Source organism: Onychostoma macrolepis, chromosome 20, assembly GCF_012432095.1.
Source record: "Onychostoma macrolepis isolate SWU-2019 chromosome 20, ASM1243209v1, whole genome shotgun sequence".
NCBI lineage: Eukaryota > Metazoa > Chordata > Actinopteri > Cypriniformes > Cyprinidae > Onychostoma > Onychostoma macrolepis.
Window position 1 is genome coordinate 7,098,795 of NC_081174.1, and position 19,933 is coordinate 7,118,727.

Sequence of the window (19,933 nt, forward strand, 5' to 3'; positions counted from 1 at the left end):
CCTAGTTGTAAAGTACTCTTAAGTTGGACTAAAATATGTAAATCATTGAGAAAGACACCTGTCCTGTGGGCTATCATATTTTAGCTGTTATATATTCATATAAAATGTGCAAGATGATAACTGTACCTCAGTGTACATATTTAGCAGCAGTTGGTAGCATGTCAATATCTTCCCACTGACTTACAGTTGCCATGAAAGGAAACGCAACAGCCGTGAAGAAGAACCTCAAGCAAAAAAATAATAATAATAATAATAATAATTCTGTCTCCACCTTATGAGTTTAGATAACTTCCGTTCAAACTATTTGGACTAATTGCAAAGCATTTATCATTTCTTTGTGTATGTAGTACTTTCAATACATTGAGACAAGAACTGAGATAGCAATACTGAGCCACTACAACATGTAAAAGCACAGCATTACACACTCAACGTCTCTCACGTCTTCAAGGAGTAGTTCACCCTAAAATATAATCATTTACTTATAAGATGTTTTGCAGAATGTCCTGGCTGCTTTTGTCCTTGCAGTTAGATATGGTGACCCAACCTTTCAAGCTCTGGTCCTACCATCTGATTTTTTTATTTTATTTTATTTTATTTTTTTTATAAATCTTGCCAGAAATTGGCACAATCTTTTTCCGCTGTGTAAAAATAAGCTGCCTGGATATCCACTAAAGAGCTCCTTTTGTGCTCAGTATGAGGATTAAACCAATGGAGATCAAGATAAGGAGATGACAGTAAATCATTTTAGGTTGAACTATCCCTTGCTTTAAAGGGTTAGTTCACCCAAAAATGAAAATTCTGTCATTAATTACTCACTCTCATGTCGTTCCAAACCCGCAAGACCAGCGTATGCTGTTCTGCGTCAGCTGTGCCACGCGGTTTCTACGTTGTTTACACTTTGATTTGAATGAAAACAATGTATCCATGTGGCGCAGCTGACACAAAACAGCATACGATGTTTACGTTCAGTGGATACTCTCCAAAATGGCGCTAGGATGGCGCGGAGGAGACAAATTGTTGAATAAAGTCGTTATTTTTGTTTTCTTTGCGTTATTTTTGTTTTTATTTTATTTTACCGATCTCCTTGCTACATTTCTGGACCTTGATTGTGTTAATTACAGTGCTGTCTATTGGAGGGTCAGAGAGCTCTCAGAATGCATCAAAAATATCTTAATTTGTGTTCCGAAGATGAACGAAGGTCTTACGGGTTTGGAACGACACGAGGGTGTGTAATTAATGACAGAATTTTCATTTTTGGGTGAACTATCCCTTTAACTGTGGTATTAAAACTAATCATTACCCAATTGACTTTTCCTGTATAACGCAACTGAATTTACTTCTAAAACGAGCTGAAACATTTATTGACAATTCCTTCTCTTCTTCTGATTCTTCTTCATTTTTAGTTTTTCCTTTTTTTTTTTTTTTTTTTTGCAAGAGCAGGGCAGTACATTCACAATGCTTTTTGCTTAAGATGCTGTAAGGCTGCCAGGTAAAGTAAATAGCTAAAAAGTCAGGGATTTATATGCTGCTTTCTAACGTCTTATGAATTTAAGCAGCAGTTATGCTAAGAGCATAGACAGTACCGCCATCTCTGGATAGTTAGGCCTGGAACCAAAGGGAAAAATCCCAGAATCACAGTTGTGGACAGTTAAAATTCGTCATTGTGCCAGTAAAAATAAATCATAACTGCTGTTAAATAGCTGTTGTATTTACAAATATAAGGTACTGAATCTAATGCTGCTGTTGGTTATTATTTAGTCCACAATCAAGGTAATAAAGAACCTAAAGCCAAATTAAAAATAAAAATCTGAGTTGTTGCCACCCAACTTAAAATATGGTATTTGAATTCATTAATTCATCATAGAGACCCCTATTGCACACCCGGGTTTCTGTTCTCAAAAGTGACAAGGCAGATGGGCACATTGTTGTGCAAATGCTGGACCAAAAAACTGTGATATACAAAAAGCATAACTGTCTAACCTAAAATACATGAATTTCTTTTCAACAAACCAGTGACCGTAAATATGATAATCCGAGATGCATTGAGACACCGTGTTAAACCTCCCTTTAAAAAGTCCACAGGTGGTTTATAGTGCTGTGCAGAAAGGAGAGGAGGGGGGCTTCTACATTTTAGAGTATAAAGCAGCACCATTTACAGTAATATTATTAAAGTTTCTTTTGCACCTTTATATGTCACAGACTACCTTGAGTGGTGAACATTGAGGAAGATTGGTGTTATAAATACTTCTCTGTAAATGTTTTTGTGTAAAACCGGCGGTCAGTCAATGAAAGTCAAGCTATGACTGAATGATATCGAGGCCTTTTTGGGCTGAATGAACTTTAAACCTTAGCAATTGAATAAAATGCTTTTTAAAACTTTCTTTGACAGTGCAGTTAAGTCCAGAACTAGATTTAATCTCTGTCAACCCTGAAGCTAAAACTAATTTGAAGTCTAGAAGCAAAACCTTCATGCAAATCCCCAACTGCGACAATATCACAAGGATCAAGATCAACATTTCCGTTGGAAATACAAATGTGGATCATTTAAGAAGTTGAACTGTTTGTACAACCTTTTAAGCAGTAAAGACTTTGCAATCTTAAAGAAATTGCGATCTTAAATTCGCTTATTTAAATCTAAACTCCATACTAAGTCAAGTATAGAGCCATTTTATTTTTCTGTGTGTGGGACCGATGCCGTGGATGAAGTGACTATGCTGTGATATAAGTTTTGTGCCAGTGCTATAGAATACATTTTCTGAAAGTAGTGTTAACTGTGCCTATGCTGAGGGCTAGACTTGGGCTTTGTTCAGACAGGCAGCAAAATTCCGATTTATTTTATTTATTTCTTTATTTTTTTTGGAATCCGATGTTTCCAAACTAAATCCATGTGTGGTCAGCTGAAAATCTTTTAGAATGCGTCTGAACAGTCAGATTACATTACAGATTACAGAAAGTACTTTTTCGTCATTCCAGAAGTATCGCATACTGTATGTCTCTCTTTATTTTACTTTCACTGGAGCACTAAAGGGACATGGAAATAAAAATATTTCTTATCAAAATAAAGTATTGCGTTCCCTCCAGAAATGTTTGCCTGCAAAAAGCTTTGAAATATAGCCACCTCATATCAACACAAATATTTTGCGAGTGAACTGAAAAAAATTCTCAGGGGAATGCAAAAAGTTTTGTGCAAGAAAGCGACATTACTTGGGGGAGTGTAAACATTTTGTAAGAAAAACGCAATGTAAAGTTTTGAGGAGAAAACGCAAAAGTTTTGTGAGAGAATGCAACATTTTTTGTGCAAATGCTTTATGAATGTTTTGTAAGAGAATACAAACGTTTAGTGAGAGAAAGCAACATTTCTTAGGGAAACGCAAACATTTTGTTAGAAACAAATGTTTTGCAAGAAAACAAAGTAAACGTTTTTTGGAGAAAATGCAAAGTTTCTCGGGAACACAAAAGTTTTGTGAGAGAATGCTAATTTTTTTGTGCAAACTTTTTTTGAATGTTTTGTAAAAGAATACAAACGTTTAGTGAAAGAAAGCAACATTTCTTAGGTGAAAGCAAAAGTTTTCCGAGAAGCACAAACGTTTTGCACGAAAAAATTATTTTTAGAGAAACGTAAAAGTTTTTTTGAGAGAACGCAAAGCTTCTCAGGGGAATGCAAACGTTCTGTGAGAAAACGCAAATGTTTTGTGAGAGAATGCAAAGCTCCTCAGGGAAATGCAAACGTTTTGCGAGCGAACGCAGATTTTCTCAGGGGAACGCAAACATTTTCTAAGAGCACACAACAGTTTTGTGAGAAAATGCAAAGTCCCCAAGGCAGCAAAATTTTTTGCAAGAGACATTTTGGCAAGAGAACTTAAAAGCATTGAAATATAATTTCCATCAGTATGTCCCTTTGGCTCCATAACAATCATGTCATTAATAGTGAGTAAGTGATTTCGGTCAGCATATGCATGAATGTTAATAAGAATTGCTAATATCAGCTAATCACTCTTGAGTTCAGCACCATGTCAAGATGTCAAGATAACTGTCCTCTTTGCATCATGCTGATGCTTGTATCACTACTATTGCAACTGCCTCCTAACTGTGTCCTAAAAATGGGATATGAAAACCAAATCGGATTTGTGTGCAGTGTGAACAAAGCCTTAGTTTTGGCCTCTGAATGTACTAAAACTGATATACAAACTGGGTTGCAGTAGCTGCAGGTCTTGGAGTGCATAGACTGCCATGACCTCTTTGCATTGAGCTCTGTTTGAGGCATATATAAACTCACCACTATTCTCAGCTCAGAGTAGATGATGAGCGGAGGAAGAATACTTGTAACAGGTGTAAGAATGTGAACGGGTGCAGCGGTGACATGGAGCAGAATGGATGTACCCTGTTGGTGAAGCGCACTGGTGAGGCATAGTATATGTGTGTTTCATAAACGGGTTTGGGCTTCAGGGATGTAGATCTCTATGCTGTCGGCCCGCTCTGTAACTGAGCTCTGTCGGAAAGAAGCAGCCCGTTTTGCAGCCAGGAGCCTGCGGCGGGCCTCTTGCCTCTGTCGGTCCTGCAGATCCAGGGATCGCTCACGCATGACAGCTCCACGACCTTTAGGAGGCCTCTTTGTAACAGGAGGCGGCCATTTTCTTTCCTGAGGTACAGAAGTAGAGTTCATTATCATTTCCTTGGTTTATTAGAATGTGTGTCAATGCAACATCAATTTGGTGCAAATCATTTTTTAAAAAGGAAAAAAAACAAAAAACATTTAATCAGTGATTTTCTTATTTTTGTGAAAACAAAAGTGAAGCACAAAATGAACTTGGTGGCAGAAAAAATGAAGCTGAGAGCTGATTGACTATTTACTCATTTTATTCCCTGATTAAAACAATCCATTTAACAGAGGCATCGGTATCAGTATTATTAATTATATATACATTTTGCTATGTAAATATACTACCAGTGCTGGGGTGGGGAAAGTTATTTTTTAAAGTAATGCATTACAATATTGCGTTATTTTATAAAGGTTCTATTTTTTGGCAAATGTAAAAGCCCTTTCGCAACAAAAGTGAAATGAATAAGCCTCAGGCTGAAGGAAATGTGAAATTCAAAAAGCTCAAACAAATCTTTCAGCTTTGCTGGCATTCTGGATGCCATAAAGAATAGGTCACAAGAGAATAAAGTTCAACACTTTCTTCTCCATCACAAAAAAATGGTTGAATTAGTATGGTTGAACTGGGTCACCGAGTCAGAACTAGTTAATAAAATGTGATTACATATATATATAATAAATAAAATGTTATATATAAAGGATTTTTGTGTTAACGTAATTATTCCAGGTTTCCGTGATATTCTCAGTTTGCTTTTCAGTTTTTATTCATTTTTAGAAATACATTTTTTAATTTTTAATTTTTTTTTTCGCAAGTGGGATAAGTAAATGCATGCGTTTAATTTAGAATCTTAGTCTCATTCAGTCAAATTTAGTGAATCATGTTTACACAGCACACACAACACCTCTGCACTTACTCCCAATTTCTCTCAACATGAAAACAGTAGAGTTGTCAGTCAATAAATGGGAAAACAAAGTAACTGGCATTACTTATTTGAAAAAGTATCTCAGATATTTTCTTGTAAATTAAAAAGTAATTCTTAACCTAGCTACTAGTTTAGCTACTAGCTTACTAGTTACTTTAAAAAAGTAATCTGATTACATAACTCATGTTACTTGTAATGTGTTAACCCCCAACACTGAAACTACCATTCAAAAGTTTGGCGTCTGTAAGATATATATATATATATATTTTTTTTTAATGTTTCTGAAAGAAGTCTTTTATGCTCACCAAGGCTGCATTTACTTGATCAAACATCATTGTATCATTATGAAATAAATGTTTATTCTCAAATACACGTTGGGCACAATTACTGGCACCCCTAGAAATTCTCATGTTTAAAATATCTCTGAAGTATATTCACAATTTTGAGCACTCCAGGGTGATTATGAAGATGAAATTATCCAGCCATGGCTTCCTGTTTCACAGAAATATAAATAGGAGGGAAAACAAAGCCCAAATTCCCTTAATCATCCATCACACTGAGAAAAACCAAAGAATATATTTCTGATGTGCAGCAAAAGATAATTGAGCTTCACAAATTAGTGAAGTGGCTTTAAGAAAAGAGCTAGAGCAGTGAAAATTCCCATTTCCACCATCAGGGCAATAATTAAGAATTTCCAAATCAACATAAAATGTTACGAAACTGCCTGGAAGAGGACATGTCTATATTGTCCTAATGCACGGTGAGAAGGAGAGTTTGAGTGGCTAAAGACTCTCCAAGGACCACAGCTGGAGAATTGCAGAAAATAGTTGAGTCTCGGGGTCAGAAAACCTTAAAAAAAAAAAATTGTCAAACAGCACCTACATCACCACATGTTTTTTGGGAGGATTTCAAGAAAAATTCTCCTCGCTCATCCAAAAACAAACTCCAGCATATTCAGTTATCAGACATGACTGGAACTTCAAATGGGACTGGCTTCTATGGTTAGATGAAACTAAAAAATGAGCTTTTTAACAGCAAACACTCAAGATGGGTTTGGTGAACACAGGGATAAAAAGTACCCCATGTGTACAATGAAATATACTGCTGTATTTTTGATGTTGTAGGCCTATATTTCCAGTAGCCCCTCACTGCAGAACAAAGATCCAGGGGGCGGGGTTGGATCCACATCCAGGGGGTGCAGATCGGTAGGTTTAGGGGTGGGGGTGGGTGGTTTTAGAGATCAGGGGGTGGAGACAGGTAGGTTTAGGTAAATGTAAGGTGGGAGGAGTTGGATCTAGATCCGACCACACCCCCTGGATCTTGTGTTCTACAGTGAGAACCATCTCTATATTTCTGCTGGAGGTCCTGGACATCTTGTTTAGACACATGGCATCATGGATTCTATCAAATACCAACAGATAAAAAAAATCAATAAGTGACTGACTCTGTTAGAAATCTTATATAACGGGCCATGTTTGGATCTTCCAACCGTACAATAATCCAAACACAAACCTCAAAAACAACACAAAAATGGGTCACTGAGCACAAAACCAAGCTTCTGCTGGCCATTCCAGTCCTCTGACCTGAACCCTGTAGAAAATGAGTGGTGAACTAGAGGAGAAGCACCAACATGGAGCTGTGAATCTAAAGGGTCTGGAGTGATTCTGGATGAAGGAATGGTCTCTGATCTCTTGTCAGGTGTTCTCTAACCTCATCAGGCATTATAGGAGAAAATTTAGAGCTGTTAAACTGGCAAATGGAGGTTTCAAAAAGTATTGAATAAAAGGGTGCCGTTAATTGCAGCCAATGTGTATTAGAGAAAAACATTTATTTCATAATGATATTTCCCCCCATTTTAAATTCTTATTATCCAATGATAGGTTAGATTTGTGAATTTTTTTAAATAAAAGATAAAAAGGATTAACAATGCAGATTCATTTTCACAGCCTTCTTTGATCATATTTACCAAGGGTGCCGATATTTTTGTCCATGACCGTGTGTGTGTATATATTGTATATATATATATGTATATACACACACAGTGCCCTCCAAAAGGCAAATGAACCCTAAAAGATGTGTCTGTAAAATCACCAACAACTTCCAGAAAGCTGGGGTGATGCTCTGACAATCTACTGTCCTCAGGAGACTTTGACACAGAATTACAGATGCTACACAGCAAGATACAAACCTCTGACCAGCTCCAAAAATAGAAAGGCAAGATTAGAGTTTGCAAAAAAGCACAAAGGTGAGCCAGAAGAGTTTTGGATTGGCTGCATTAAAGGCTGGGAAAAGTATTTCAAAGGATGAGACCAAGAGTCTGGTGATGTCTATGGGTCACAGACTCACTGCTGTGATTGCACGCAAGGGATCTGCAACTAAATAATAGCTTTTAATCTTTTATATCTGCCTTATGTTCAACTGTCCCAATACTAATGCGCACATCAATGATTGGGATGAACTCTAAAAGTGCTGTTCTTTTTATTTGGTAAAACATGTATGTGTTGAAATAGCTAATAATAAAATGTGACATTCTGTAATTTTGTCTCATATTCATCTTTTAATCATATTTGCAAATGTCTTGACTCCACAGCCAACAGAGCAATTTTGTCTTCACTGTTCCAATACTTATGGAGGGCACTGTATATATATATATATATATATATATATATACATATATACACACACTAAGGTATGTATGTATGTATGTATATATTAGTGCTGTCAAACAATTACTCGCGATTAATCACATCCAAAATAAAAGTTTTTGTTTGCATAATATATGTGTGTTCTGTGTATATTTATTTTGTACATATAAATACACACACATGCAGTATATATTTTGGAAATATTTACATGCATGTGTGTGTATTTATATGTACATTATACATATACACCGTAAACACATATATTATGCAAACAAAAACTTTTATTTTGGGTGCGATTAATCGCGATTAATCGTTTGACAGCAGTAATATATATATAGTATGTGATGCTCCATGTACCTTCTTCTCTGGACTCTCCACTATCCTCCACTCATTACTCTTGATTTGCTGCAGCTCATCAAACTTGGCAGTGACATCATCGATGGAGAGCTGCAGGAGATCCCAGAACCCAGCCAGGTCCTGAGCCGTGGGGCGGGGCATAGCACTTGGGTCCTGCACAGAACCATTATACGTCACACACTTCTCAAAGAAGAACAGCAGTTATAAGTTACAGCTTTACTCATAAGTTTACACACCCCTTGCAGAATCTCAGGGATATTTAAAAAAAAATATATTATTTATATAAGCCATTTAAAAATAAGAGGGATCATAACAATGCATTTTGGTTTTTATTTAGTTCTGTGCTAATGAAGCTATATGACATGTATGCATATATTTGCATACATGTACATTACCTTGGTTCTTAACATCATATGTTGCCTATTGACTGTAAATGAATGTGTTTAGCCTAATTAGCCGATAGTTGTGTGTGTCTCCAGTTTGTCCTGAGCAGTGAAGCTGCCCACTGTTCTTGACAAAAATCCTCTGGGTACAGTAAGTTCTTTTGATTCTCAGCACGCGCTGCACGTTTAAGCTCTTCCCCACATTGGCGCAGTGATATCGAGCTCCAGCTTTGCCACTCAGGACAACTGAGGGACTCATACACTATCGATTATCACAAAAACCAATGAGCAGGAGCCAATGAAGTGATGTCATTTTTTGAAGAGAATAATTTGTTTACTTTTTTCTTGGTTTATAGAGCTTTTTCAGGGTCGTACAAAATAATAATAATAATAATATAAAAATGTATGAGAAAGGAGTATAAACTTTTGACCCCTTGAAAATAAGTATCCTGATAACTATTTACGCATCACTGCACCAAGTGCCATGAATCAATAAATTATCATGAATAATCACTAGAGGTCACTGTGGTCCAGCTTCACTTTCAACATCTCTTATCTGACAATGTCATGTATACTGATCATTAAAATAGCACAATAAAATTTACTATTTTTAAAAAAGATGGATGTTTGATGAGCTATTAACTGACGATGTTCTGTACATACTCATCATAATGGGACAAAAAAAATGGTTAATTTTCTGTAAAAATCAATGATTGATTGAACCGTTTTTCAGTTACAAACATAATAGTTCTTTTTTTTTTTCTTTTACTCTGGCTGCATCCTCTCTTCTCTGTTTACAATGCTAAGCTAAACTGTTCAGTCTCGTGGAAGCTCATACTAGAGAAGACAAGCTGGTCTCTGCCTGTCCGTGTGAATGTATTACAACATCCATCATTTCACAATCTCCAGAGAGAGAGAGACAGACAGAAACAATCACTGACCACTAAACAAACTCTTTAAAGTGTCATTCAACCCACAAAGTACCAATTAACGTCAGGATCTTTTACTTTCACACAGCCTGAAACCGGTTAAAGCTCCTTTCAGGCTGAAATTATATTTAGTGGAGATGACATTGCAACTAATCGATGTGTAATTCAGTCAACTAAACAGAATAAACACTTGTTAAAAAAAAAAGAAAAAAAAGAATATATATATATATATATATATATATATATATACATACAAATCCTTTTTTGATTGATCTTAAGAAATATTCTAATATTTTGAGATACTGGATTTTTGACTTTCATGAGCTGTAAGCTCTAATAATCAAAATTGTAAAAAAAAAATTAATAAAAAAAACTTGAATTTTTTTATTTTACATTTAATGAATCTAGAATATATGAAAGTTTAACTTTTTGAAATAAGACACGAAAAATAGAACTTTTCCATAGTATTCTAATTTTTTGAGATGCACCTGTATACAGTATATATATACTGCATGTATGTATATATATATATATATATATATATATATATATATAAATGTTTTTTTCTCAGTAAAACGATAGATTTACTTGATATGCAAAAATGCCCAATATATTTACATCTATTATAAAATATCTTGCTTTAGTACGTTTTAATGATCATAATGATCAAGCATAATGATAAAATTTAGTACAGTTAACTATAAAAAATAAAATAAAACTGCCAATGTGGAAAAAAAAGATATTTTTCATTAAAATAATATCACTTCTCAAATTTATTGGCTTTTAAGGATCTTTATTTTTTATTTTTTAAATGTGAAAACAATATGAGGTGCTGAAAAGCTAGTATTTGACCTTAGATAATTTATTTTTCACCTAAAAACAAAGACTAACAAGAAAATATTGTGTATTTAATAAATGCAAGGTAAACACCCTCACAAACACTTCTTGATGAACTGCCTGTCAAAGAGGCAAACTGAATCATTTATGACAGAACTGGTGCATGGTTGATGTATTTTATGATGCAAAAGGAGCATTAATGTATATCTCACGGGGATCGTAGAAATGCCACATACCAGATTTTGCTGACACAACCAGTAAAATTGCTGGAATTTCTGGGACATGAGGAGGTGAGCACTGCCCACAGCACTCCGGATCTTCCCAAGAACTGTAAGACATTATTAGATAGAAATATATGCATTATGAAATAGATATATGTACATATACATAATTTTCTTTGAAATTATTTGAAAAAAACAAACAAAAAAAACGATATATATATATATATATACACACACACTCACACAGCTTGAAACTGGTACATATTTTTATGTAATTTATATATTTTTATACATTTGTAATTATTAAATACAAAATTTAGTAAGAACTGATAAGAACAGCCCAATGTCATGAGAAAACATAACTGTGTTACAAGGTGGCAATTTTGTATGAATTTGTCCAATGTGAATCATGAATATTAGATTGTATGAATTCATATGAATAAGTCACCAATTTGCCAAAATGTAAAATAGTTACAACCTGAGACTGTGTTGGTTTAAACTCGTTATCTGTTTTTTGATGTCTTGCACACTCACTCTCCTCTGACAGGTCGTGCTCCTCCGCCTCACGTTCCATGTCTTTGCACCATCCCTCCAACCTTTTGGTCTCGCTGTGCAGAAGCTGCATGAACCAGCTGCCATCGCGGCGGAGTGGTGACACACGGCCGGACTCGGCTGCTTCATGAGTGGGCTCCACCAGCCAGGGTTCGGGTTGTGGACTGGGCGGCCCGCTGGAGGGCCGGTAATCCTCACGGTAGCTAAATAGGCCCTGTGTGCGTACGGTCCGAACCACGTTGTACTGTGTGGGCGTACTGGGTTCAGAATGCCGCTGAAATCCTCCAAACTGCAGACTCTTGTCTTCGGTCGAAGGAAAGCCCTCCAGCTCCAAATCGGCCTGAACTGCCGTCGTCACACTGTTGGACCGTTTAAAGCGGCCAAGTCTGAAAATGAACATAAGAGTGACAATATTAAAGAGAGCATTTTATGTGCTTACACACAGCAAAGATATAAATATATGTATTTATCTATTCACTGTTTCACTTTACTTATTTTTCTGAGCTACTGGACTTATTAACTCAGGATAACCTTAGTTCTGCAGACCAAACGTCCTGTAAACTTACCTCTTCTCGTCCTCCACCTGGATACCCACGGAGTGATACTGTGGGAGACCTTTACTATCTGTCTCAGAATCTGTGGCCGCTTCCACCTGAAGAATAAGAAAATGAAGAGATAAAACACACACACACACATACAGTATATATAGTAATGAGCATCTGAGGTGAAGTAAGTAGTCAGAAAATATTGCTGCAAGCTGCAATTATGGAGCCAAGGACATCGCTAAGATTATGTACACTGAATTAAGCATGATCCAAAGAAATGAAGCACTATGACTTTTATGTAAATTATTGCAAAGTTTGCAGTTTAACCATTACAAGTTTTGACAAACTCTTATGGTATCTCCAACGGTGTGTTTCCATGTTACAGTGATAGTTTACCCAAAAATGAAAATTCTGTCATTAACTACTCACGCTATATGAGACCTTAGTTCATCTTCAGAACACAAATTAAGATATTTTTGATGAAATCCGAGAGCTTTCTGGCCCTGCATAGAAAGCAACACAACTGAAATGTCATCGGTAAAATAGTTCATGTGACATCAGTCGTTTTCTAATTTTCTGAAGCCACAAGAATACTTTTTGTGCGCAAAGAAAACAAAAATAATGACTTTATTCAACAATTCTTCTCCTCCAAATCATGTATTCCACCAGTATGGAGAATACCACGACGCAGCACCACATGCATGTGTTGTTTACGTGCAGAGGTACTCTCGATATTGGTGATTTTACGTGATTTGGAGGAGAAGAATTGTTGAATAATGTCGTCATTTTATTTTCTTTGAGCACAAAAAAGTATTCTCGCAACTTCATAAAATTACAGTTGAACCACTGATGTCCAATGGGCTATTTTAACAATGTCCTTACTATGTTTCTGGGTCTGAGAACATTTCAGTTGCGTTGCCGTCTATGGAGGGTCAGAGAGCTCTCAGATTTCATCAAAAATATTTTAATTCGTCTTCCTAAGTTGAACGAAGGTCTTATGGGTTTGGAACGATATTAGGGTGAGTAATTAATGACAGAACTTTCATTTTTGGGTGAACTATGCCTTTAAGTTTCCATTTCAATATGCCAAACCATTGTTTTAAATATTTTGATCAATAATTTTTTAAGATTATTTGAGGTAAATTTGGAAAAGATCAAATAATGGCAGTAGGAAAAGTTTCAAAATTCTAAAAAGTGGAAAATCTAGTCAGGTGGAAATTGAAACCACTCATATGACTGATGGCATGAACCAAGGTATCACAGAAAAGAATTGATTCTTGGCCTAATGGTTTTAAGAAGATCCATTGTTGCTGTTAGAGCATCTGAGACTCCAAATTTGCCATGATATAAGTTGAGATGTTCCTCTATAAGTGTTGTACAGTATGGTTCTAGGGATTGCCATAGACTCCCAGCCAGTCAAAAAAATAATAACAAAACTAACAGATACAAAAGGGGTTTCACACATTCAGTAATAATGAAGTGTCAAGGCAATACTTACAACATAATATATAATATTGCTACAGTAATACAATGTCCTGTGGGTGGCATGAACACATTAGCACAGACCCAGAAGAGAAAACAACAGCTTAGAGGCACACATATGAGATTTCCCTTAAAGAGCTGTCATTTCACAGACACTTTGTTATCTCAGGCAATTTATAGCACACTTGCTATAAGGACAGCCTCCTAAAGCAGCCTGCTCAAGAGCCCAAAGGAGACAAAGGATCCTAGTAACCAGTGTTGGGAGTAACGGATGTAATCAGATTTCTTTTTCAATTAACTAGTAAAGTAACATATTCCTTTTTAAAAGAAAATATCCAAGTTAATTTTTCAATAAAGTAACAGCAGTTACTTTGTTTTCCCAATGCAATAATAAAATATGTTAAATAACACAAATATCCTTTATGTATTCAATCCCATTGTATTAACTGGTGCCTTTAGTTACTTTTTTTAGGGATAAAAGCAATATTGTAATGCATTACTTTTATAAGTAACTTTCTCCAACACTGCTAGTAACCAGTTATTAATGTTCACAATACTAACCTACTGTACACTGTAACAAAACATTGGAGACATGGTTTATTGCTTAGTAGGCTATGAGCCTTTCATACAGTATATTGACCTTCCTCTGATTCCTGATTTCCTCATTTCATATTATTAGTTCTGGTGGTGACAGCTAGTTTCTTCAGCATCCAGAGTAATGAATCCCTGTAAATTGCATCATGAACATACAGTAATGCATTTTAAACAAGTTCAAAGTCTTCTGGAGGTTTATGACTTATTGATGCATTTTCCATATTCCACATCTCTCTCAGCTAGTGCTGTAAATATGTCTTAAGTATCGTGGCTAAAATCATCTAAACTCACTAAAATGCATCTATGATTTTTCAACTCATTCTCACTCCCATGGGACTCAGTACTGATAGTATTTTTGTTCAGAAATGGTTAGGTTTAGTGGTAGGGGGTTGTGTTAGATGCTCTAAAATATTAAAATATAAAGGAGAGTCTTCCCAAAAAATTTACCCTGATGACATTCTAAACTCATGCAAACAAGCGTTACTGGTTCTTGCGTGTCAAGCAAGTGCTTTGAGCTTCTACACTAGTCAACATTTGAAGTGGATCAAAACCATTCATCAAAGTTGTCCTAAAACCCAAAACCAAAATGCGTTCTTGTCTTAGGACAACAATGATTAACTTTTTTGATCCACTTCAAATATTGACTGCTATAGTTTGATGTGCTCTATACATGTGTGTTATTTTTTTCATTTTTTATGTGAATAAAAGGCTAAATGTTTTTTATATAAAGTGATTTTTTTAGAAGTCTTGGATTAAACTGCTCAATTTTTACTTTTACAATCTTTTCAAGTGTCAAAGTTTTGGTGGAATTCACTTCTAATGGATGGAGAGAAATCTCATTTGTGTTTTTGAAGATGAACAAAAGTCTTATAAATTTGGAACGACATGAGGGTGAGTAAATGATGACAGAATTTTCATCTTTGGGTGAACTATTCCTGTTAAGTGTATATAAAGTGATTGCTCTGGCTGTTCAAATTGAAATTCATAACCCAACATGTCATGATGACAAAATGATTCCCAACGACACCCTTAATAGTTTTATGATGATAAAATTCTTAGAAACTTTGTATCAGGTTATTGACACTAAATGTTTCTCACTGAAACCAATACACTTACAAGCCATGTCACAATAAAGAGTTGCTCAAACAGTAGAACATGACGCTGGCAACATCAAGGTATTGGATTCGATTACCAGGGAATGTAAGGACTGATAGAAAAATATGCAAAATTCAATTGGATAAAAGCATCTAAATGTGTAGGGTGCTTTTGGACAGTATCGTTTGCCTTGGGAGTGAAAACAGATTGACATTTCTAGTGGTTCATCAGAACAAGAATCAAATTTAGAGACTTGTTTGTATTTGTTAGACGTGCCACAGTGGCAGGTTTAATGGTCTGGTGGTTTGAGTTCCAGATTTAGCTAAATAAGTCTATCCAGCCTTTGTGGATTTGGTTGTTAATGATCCATAGCTTTATAGGTGTAATGTTTTCTTCATCTCAACAGCTGCGTGCTGCGGTTGACTGTTGGTCCTGTGTAGGAACAAGCCCACAGACAGAAGCAGCATCATTAATCTTTGTTGTTCAGGGTCAATCTGCAATCTCATCTTCTCTGCCACAGAATCTGGCTATATGAGGAGTCTTTGTGTGCACTTTCTGGGTGGGTGAGTCACTGTCTGAATGCTGCCAGCTATTTTTGGATTTGAGGCGAGACACAAAGCCATTGGGTTTACAAAGAGGCAGTGACCAACTGAGTCAATTATAATGACACAAACCTAAAACCTTGAGGGAGGTTTACCTGTATCCCGATGGAAGAGCGTGGAGTCTTGAGGTATTCCTCTGCTTTGGACACCAGGATGGCCTTATCGCAGGTCTGAACGGAGCTGTAGCTCCCCGCAGAAGCGAGGCGCTTGGATGCGGTTTCCATTGCTAGGGTCACCGCCTTTGCACTATCCAGGCTGTCAGTAGAGTTGTAGATAACCCGGCCGAGGCTATCCGGTGCCCAAAGCCCTACCCGTGACGGCCGACCCTCATGGTACGCGTCCTGCGTCGACTCTGTGCTGCTCTGGGCTGTTACAGAAATCAGCGGCTTAGTGGTGGAACGAGGAGGAACAGGTGGAGGGGTCTTCTTGTAGTCAGGTGTATATGTCACTACCGCTATAACAAAACAGATGAATGATATGTTAGATTAAAGAGAAAAAAGCATTTTCAGGAGTCGGTGTGCTAGATGTTTAATTGTAAGCTTCAAAACAATGGCTGTAGATGTTTGATCATAACAGAGGATAACAGTGGATCAGAGAGAAACTCAGTTGTTAACAGATGTCTGATCATTGACTGTTCTAGGAACCATTTTAAAGCTACACTATGCAATCTTTGGCCCTCTATCGGTTGAAGCATAAAACTGTAAGTTATTCATGGAGGGACATTGTTTTGGAAATTACTGTACGTGAGCACAGACAATGCGAATCTCACTAACAACATCAGAACTTTCCCAACATCAAAAGACGGATATCTGAAAAAAAAAAAAAAAAAAAATGAGTAGGTGAGTACCTTATATGGTGTAGTTGTTTTGATCGATTAACTTTACAAAAGTTTGGCATTCCAGACATTAAACATAACAATGGTTATTCACATCAGATAATGGCGGAAACATTAACTTGGCAAGGCTATTTATAGACAAACAGAGCAAAGTAGTAACTGGTTCAGACATAAAGATTGTTTTGTGAACCAATGCACAGCAAATGCTATGCAAACTATGTTGATCCATGTTTAACTCTGCCACTTTTCCTTTTTGCTTGCAAATGCTTTTCGGTTCGAAGTTCAATTGTTGTGGCTTCAAGCTACTTCCACTTTATATATAGTGGAAGCCTGGCCTTCTTTCCTTTATTTATGGAGATAATGTAAACATAAATCAGAAAGGTGTACAGTTTCCCATTAAATCCATCTTGACAACTCTAAAATATACTACAGGCTTACCATAACTTATTATTTCAATTTTGTTAATTTCCATCAAAAAACGTTAGCGTACAGAGTGTAGCTTTAATAACAAGAGAACACCATAACCTACAAGAATAAATCTTTTGAAAATGGAATAATGTGTATAGTGAGCAAATTGGACACTCCAGTGCTTGAAGTGAGCTGGTACTCTGCAATTCTGTGCTCTTGTGTTCACAGTATCTTTATTATTCATGCGCCCAGCAGCTCTTATAAACTGCAGATATTCTCTTTTGTTCCTGCTTGACAATGCAGTCTCACTAGACAAAGACTGTTTGTCTTGCAAGCCAATGTTTTGACTATCCACATTAAATCTGATGCATACTGTATCTTAATCTGGCAAAGAGTAGTTCATTCTGATTTAATTTTAAAGGATGTTTAGAGTGGGGCAAAACACTGTGCATTAAAGGTATTAGTTTGGCAAACGTTTCTCATTTACTTGCAACTACCGTATTTCCATGAACTAAATTCCTGAATATGTTTAAAATATTCAATGTCACAAAAAGACAACTGTTTCCCCTCAGCAAGCAAAGAGATTACACTTTATTTCGATAGGCTACTTTAGACACTGTACTAACTGTAAGTAACTCTGCAACTACTTGTCGACTCAATCTCATTAGAATATTAGTAGACTGTCAGATTATGGTTAGTGGAATAAGTTACTCTTAGTAGAATGTCTAAAGTGGACTACCAAAATAGCATGTTACCAGTTTTTTTTTTTAAGGAAATTAATACTTTTTAATCAAGACCATTATAATGTTGCAAATGTTTTCAAATAAATCACAATAATAAATTACATTTTAATATATAAAATAGGTATTTTAAAATGAAATAATATTTTGCAATTACATTATTTACTTTTTTTTTTTTTTTTGTATATTTACCTCTGATTAATTTTAGATCCTGAATATTTTCCTAAATATTTATTATTTACTTTGATCTCACTGCATAATCTCTAAGAAACATAATCAAATTTCTCTGAGACTGACATCTCAGCCAATCAGAAGATTCTGAGGTGCTTTCTGTCTGTCAATCATTTTACACATTCACTGAACAGCCCATATATGGAAAGCAGGAAGCAGAGAGTGTGAATCATTCAAGTTTAATGCCATATATAATCTGATAACAGTTTGTCTATTTTGCTACAGTTAACAGCACTGAGATGACGTGCTATGTTCTCGGTCAGTTTTGGCTTGCGCAACCCAACCCTGGAGCTAATCCAGCTTGATTCTTTGAAAGCAATGAAGCCTTGGAAAAATCAAGCTGCCCCGACCTCAAATGGGATAAATGCTTTAAAAAAATAAAAATAAAAATAAAAAAAAGGAAATACAGACCTACTTTGCAGCACCTGCAGGGTGTTTGTATTTGCCAACATGACAAAATACCTCAGTGTGGTTAAATGAAACAGTCTACATATGATGTGCCAATCAAAACCACGGGCTGCAAATAGCACACTATTATAAAACTGCTGAATGAGTCACTGACTGAAGGGAAAAATGTGGGAGAGAGACGTGCGATTCATACAGAGGAGTAAAACACTTCCAAAAATAGAATGTAGGGTTGTATAAGAGAAGAACACAATAATCCATTCATGACCTGTTGTGTTGATGCTCGGTGTCATAATTCATTCTGTCATCAGCATGTCGAACACTTCATCAGCTGTGATTAAATATAAAAACTCCCAGAGCAACAGAATATGACTCATCTCTGCAATCACTCTCTCTGGAAGCGTGGAAGATTTAAAACTGAATTCGGAGGTTAAAATATTTTCTCCTATCACGGCTATATGCAGAGACAACATACTGATACACAAAGCAACACACTTTGAAGCTGATTGATTTTATATCTTGATATCTTTTATATATTTTCATCCTGTATTCTTTTGAATCTGAATGAAACATCTGTTGCAGGACTCATCATACTGTATGTCTGATCTATTCTTCAATGCCAGATAGTTGAGGAATGTTCAGAAAATAATTGTATTCATTTTTTTCAATAGAGTGGTGGAACTATGATGTCCCTTTGTAGGCAAAAACCCGGAAGCGAGTGCATTTTAGCACTTCCGGTTCCATCGTCCCAGAGTCAATGGGTTTTTTGAATGGGATTTTGGTTAAATCCCTTAAATAAGGTCCGTGGTTCACACAGGCTCAAGATACTTTCACCTTTTATTCTACGACATAAAACTCACCAGTTACACCCCACTCGTGATTTTTTAAAACTGTTACGTTTCTTAAAAAAGACGGTTGCTAACTATAGGCGCTGTCGAAGACATTCAACGTCATCACGCCGAACAGTTAATCAATTTACAGTATTTTCCAGTTGTAGTATAATTTGTAATTCAAATAATTGTAGAATATCCAATAAATAGTTTCCCGCATTTTATATTGTTGTTCGACAATGTTTTTTTGCTTTGCCATGAAATGCGACACAAGTCTTCAGAGGGAAGATGCTCGAGTTTATCGATAAATATGTAATACATGGGTTCGGACCATAAGGTAAACTCATATTACGATTATTACATGTAAACACCACATTTACCGGCTTTACGTGGTGAAAGTGAAACTTTAATGATGCATAGTGCTTAAAGCCACGTTAAACTTAAATGTTAACGGCCACATGAAGCTGTTAGAAAGCATATAGGATTGAGGATTTCCTAGAAGCAAGGATAAAATAACATTTTGTGTACCCACCCTAACAAAATGAGAGCTGAAATGTGGTACTTTGTTCACTAAAATAAGTTTAATCTTACCATATCCAAAAACTTGCTCACTCTGCTGTTATTTAATAGATTAAATGCACTGGAATTTTATTGAATAGTACGTGGGGTCGTTTTTAATTAATATATTCATATTAATCAAGGATTTATTGACTTGCACCTTA

At 35.9% G+C, this 19,933-nt stretch overlaps 1 protein-coding gene across 6 annotated transcripts in view; it reads right to left on the reverse strand.

The window, feature by feature from the left end:
* Positions 1-1,396: 1,396 nt before the first annotated feature.
* dlgap2b (discs, large (Drosophila) homolog-associated protein 2b) overlaps positions 1,397-19,933 on the reverse strand; it is a 135,121-nt gene continuing 116,584 nt past the window's right edge. For all 6 annotated transcript variants that reach the window (XM_058756140.1, XM_058756139.1, XM_058756145.1 and 3 more), the window contains 6 exons: positions 15,858-16,216; positions 12,011-12,096; positions 11,427-11,830; positions 10,908-10,999; positions 8,523-8,675; positions 1,397-4,639 (listed from right to left, as the gene is read on the reverse strand). In XM_058756140.1, the coding sequence (XP_058612123.1) occupies positions 4,424-4,639; positions 8,523-8,675; positions 10,908-10,999; positions 11,427-11,830; positions 12,011-12,096; positions 15,858-16,216 (1,310 nt within the window). In that variant the 3' untranslated portion in view covers positions 1,397-4,423. The remainder of the gene's footprint in view (positions 4,640-8,522; positions 8,676-10,907; positions 11,000-11,426; positions 11,831-12,010; positions 12,097-15,857; positions 16,217-19,933) is intronic.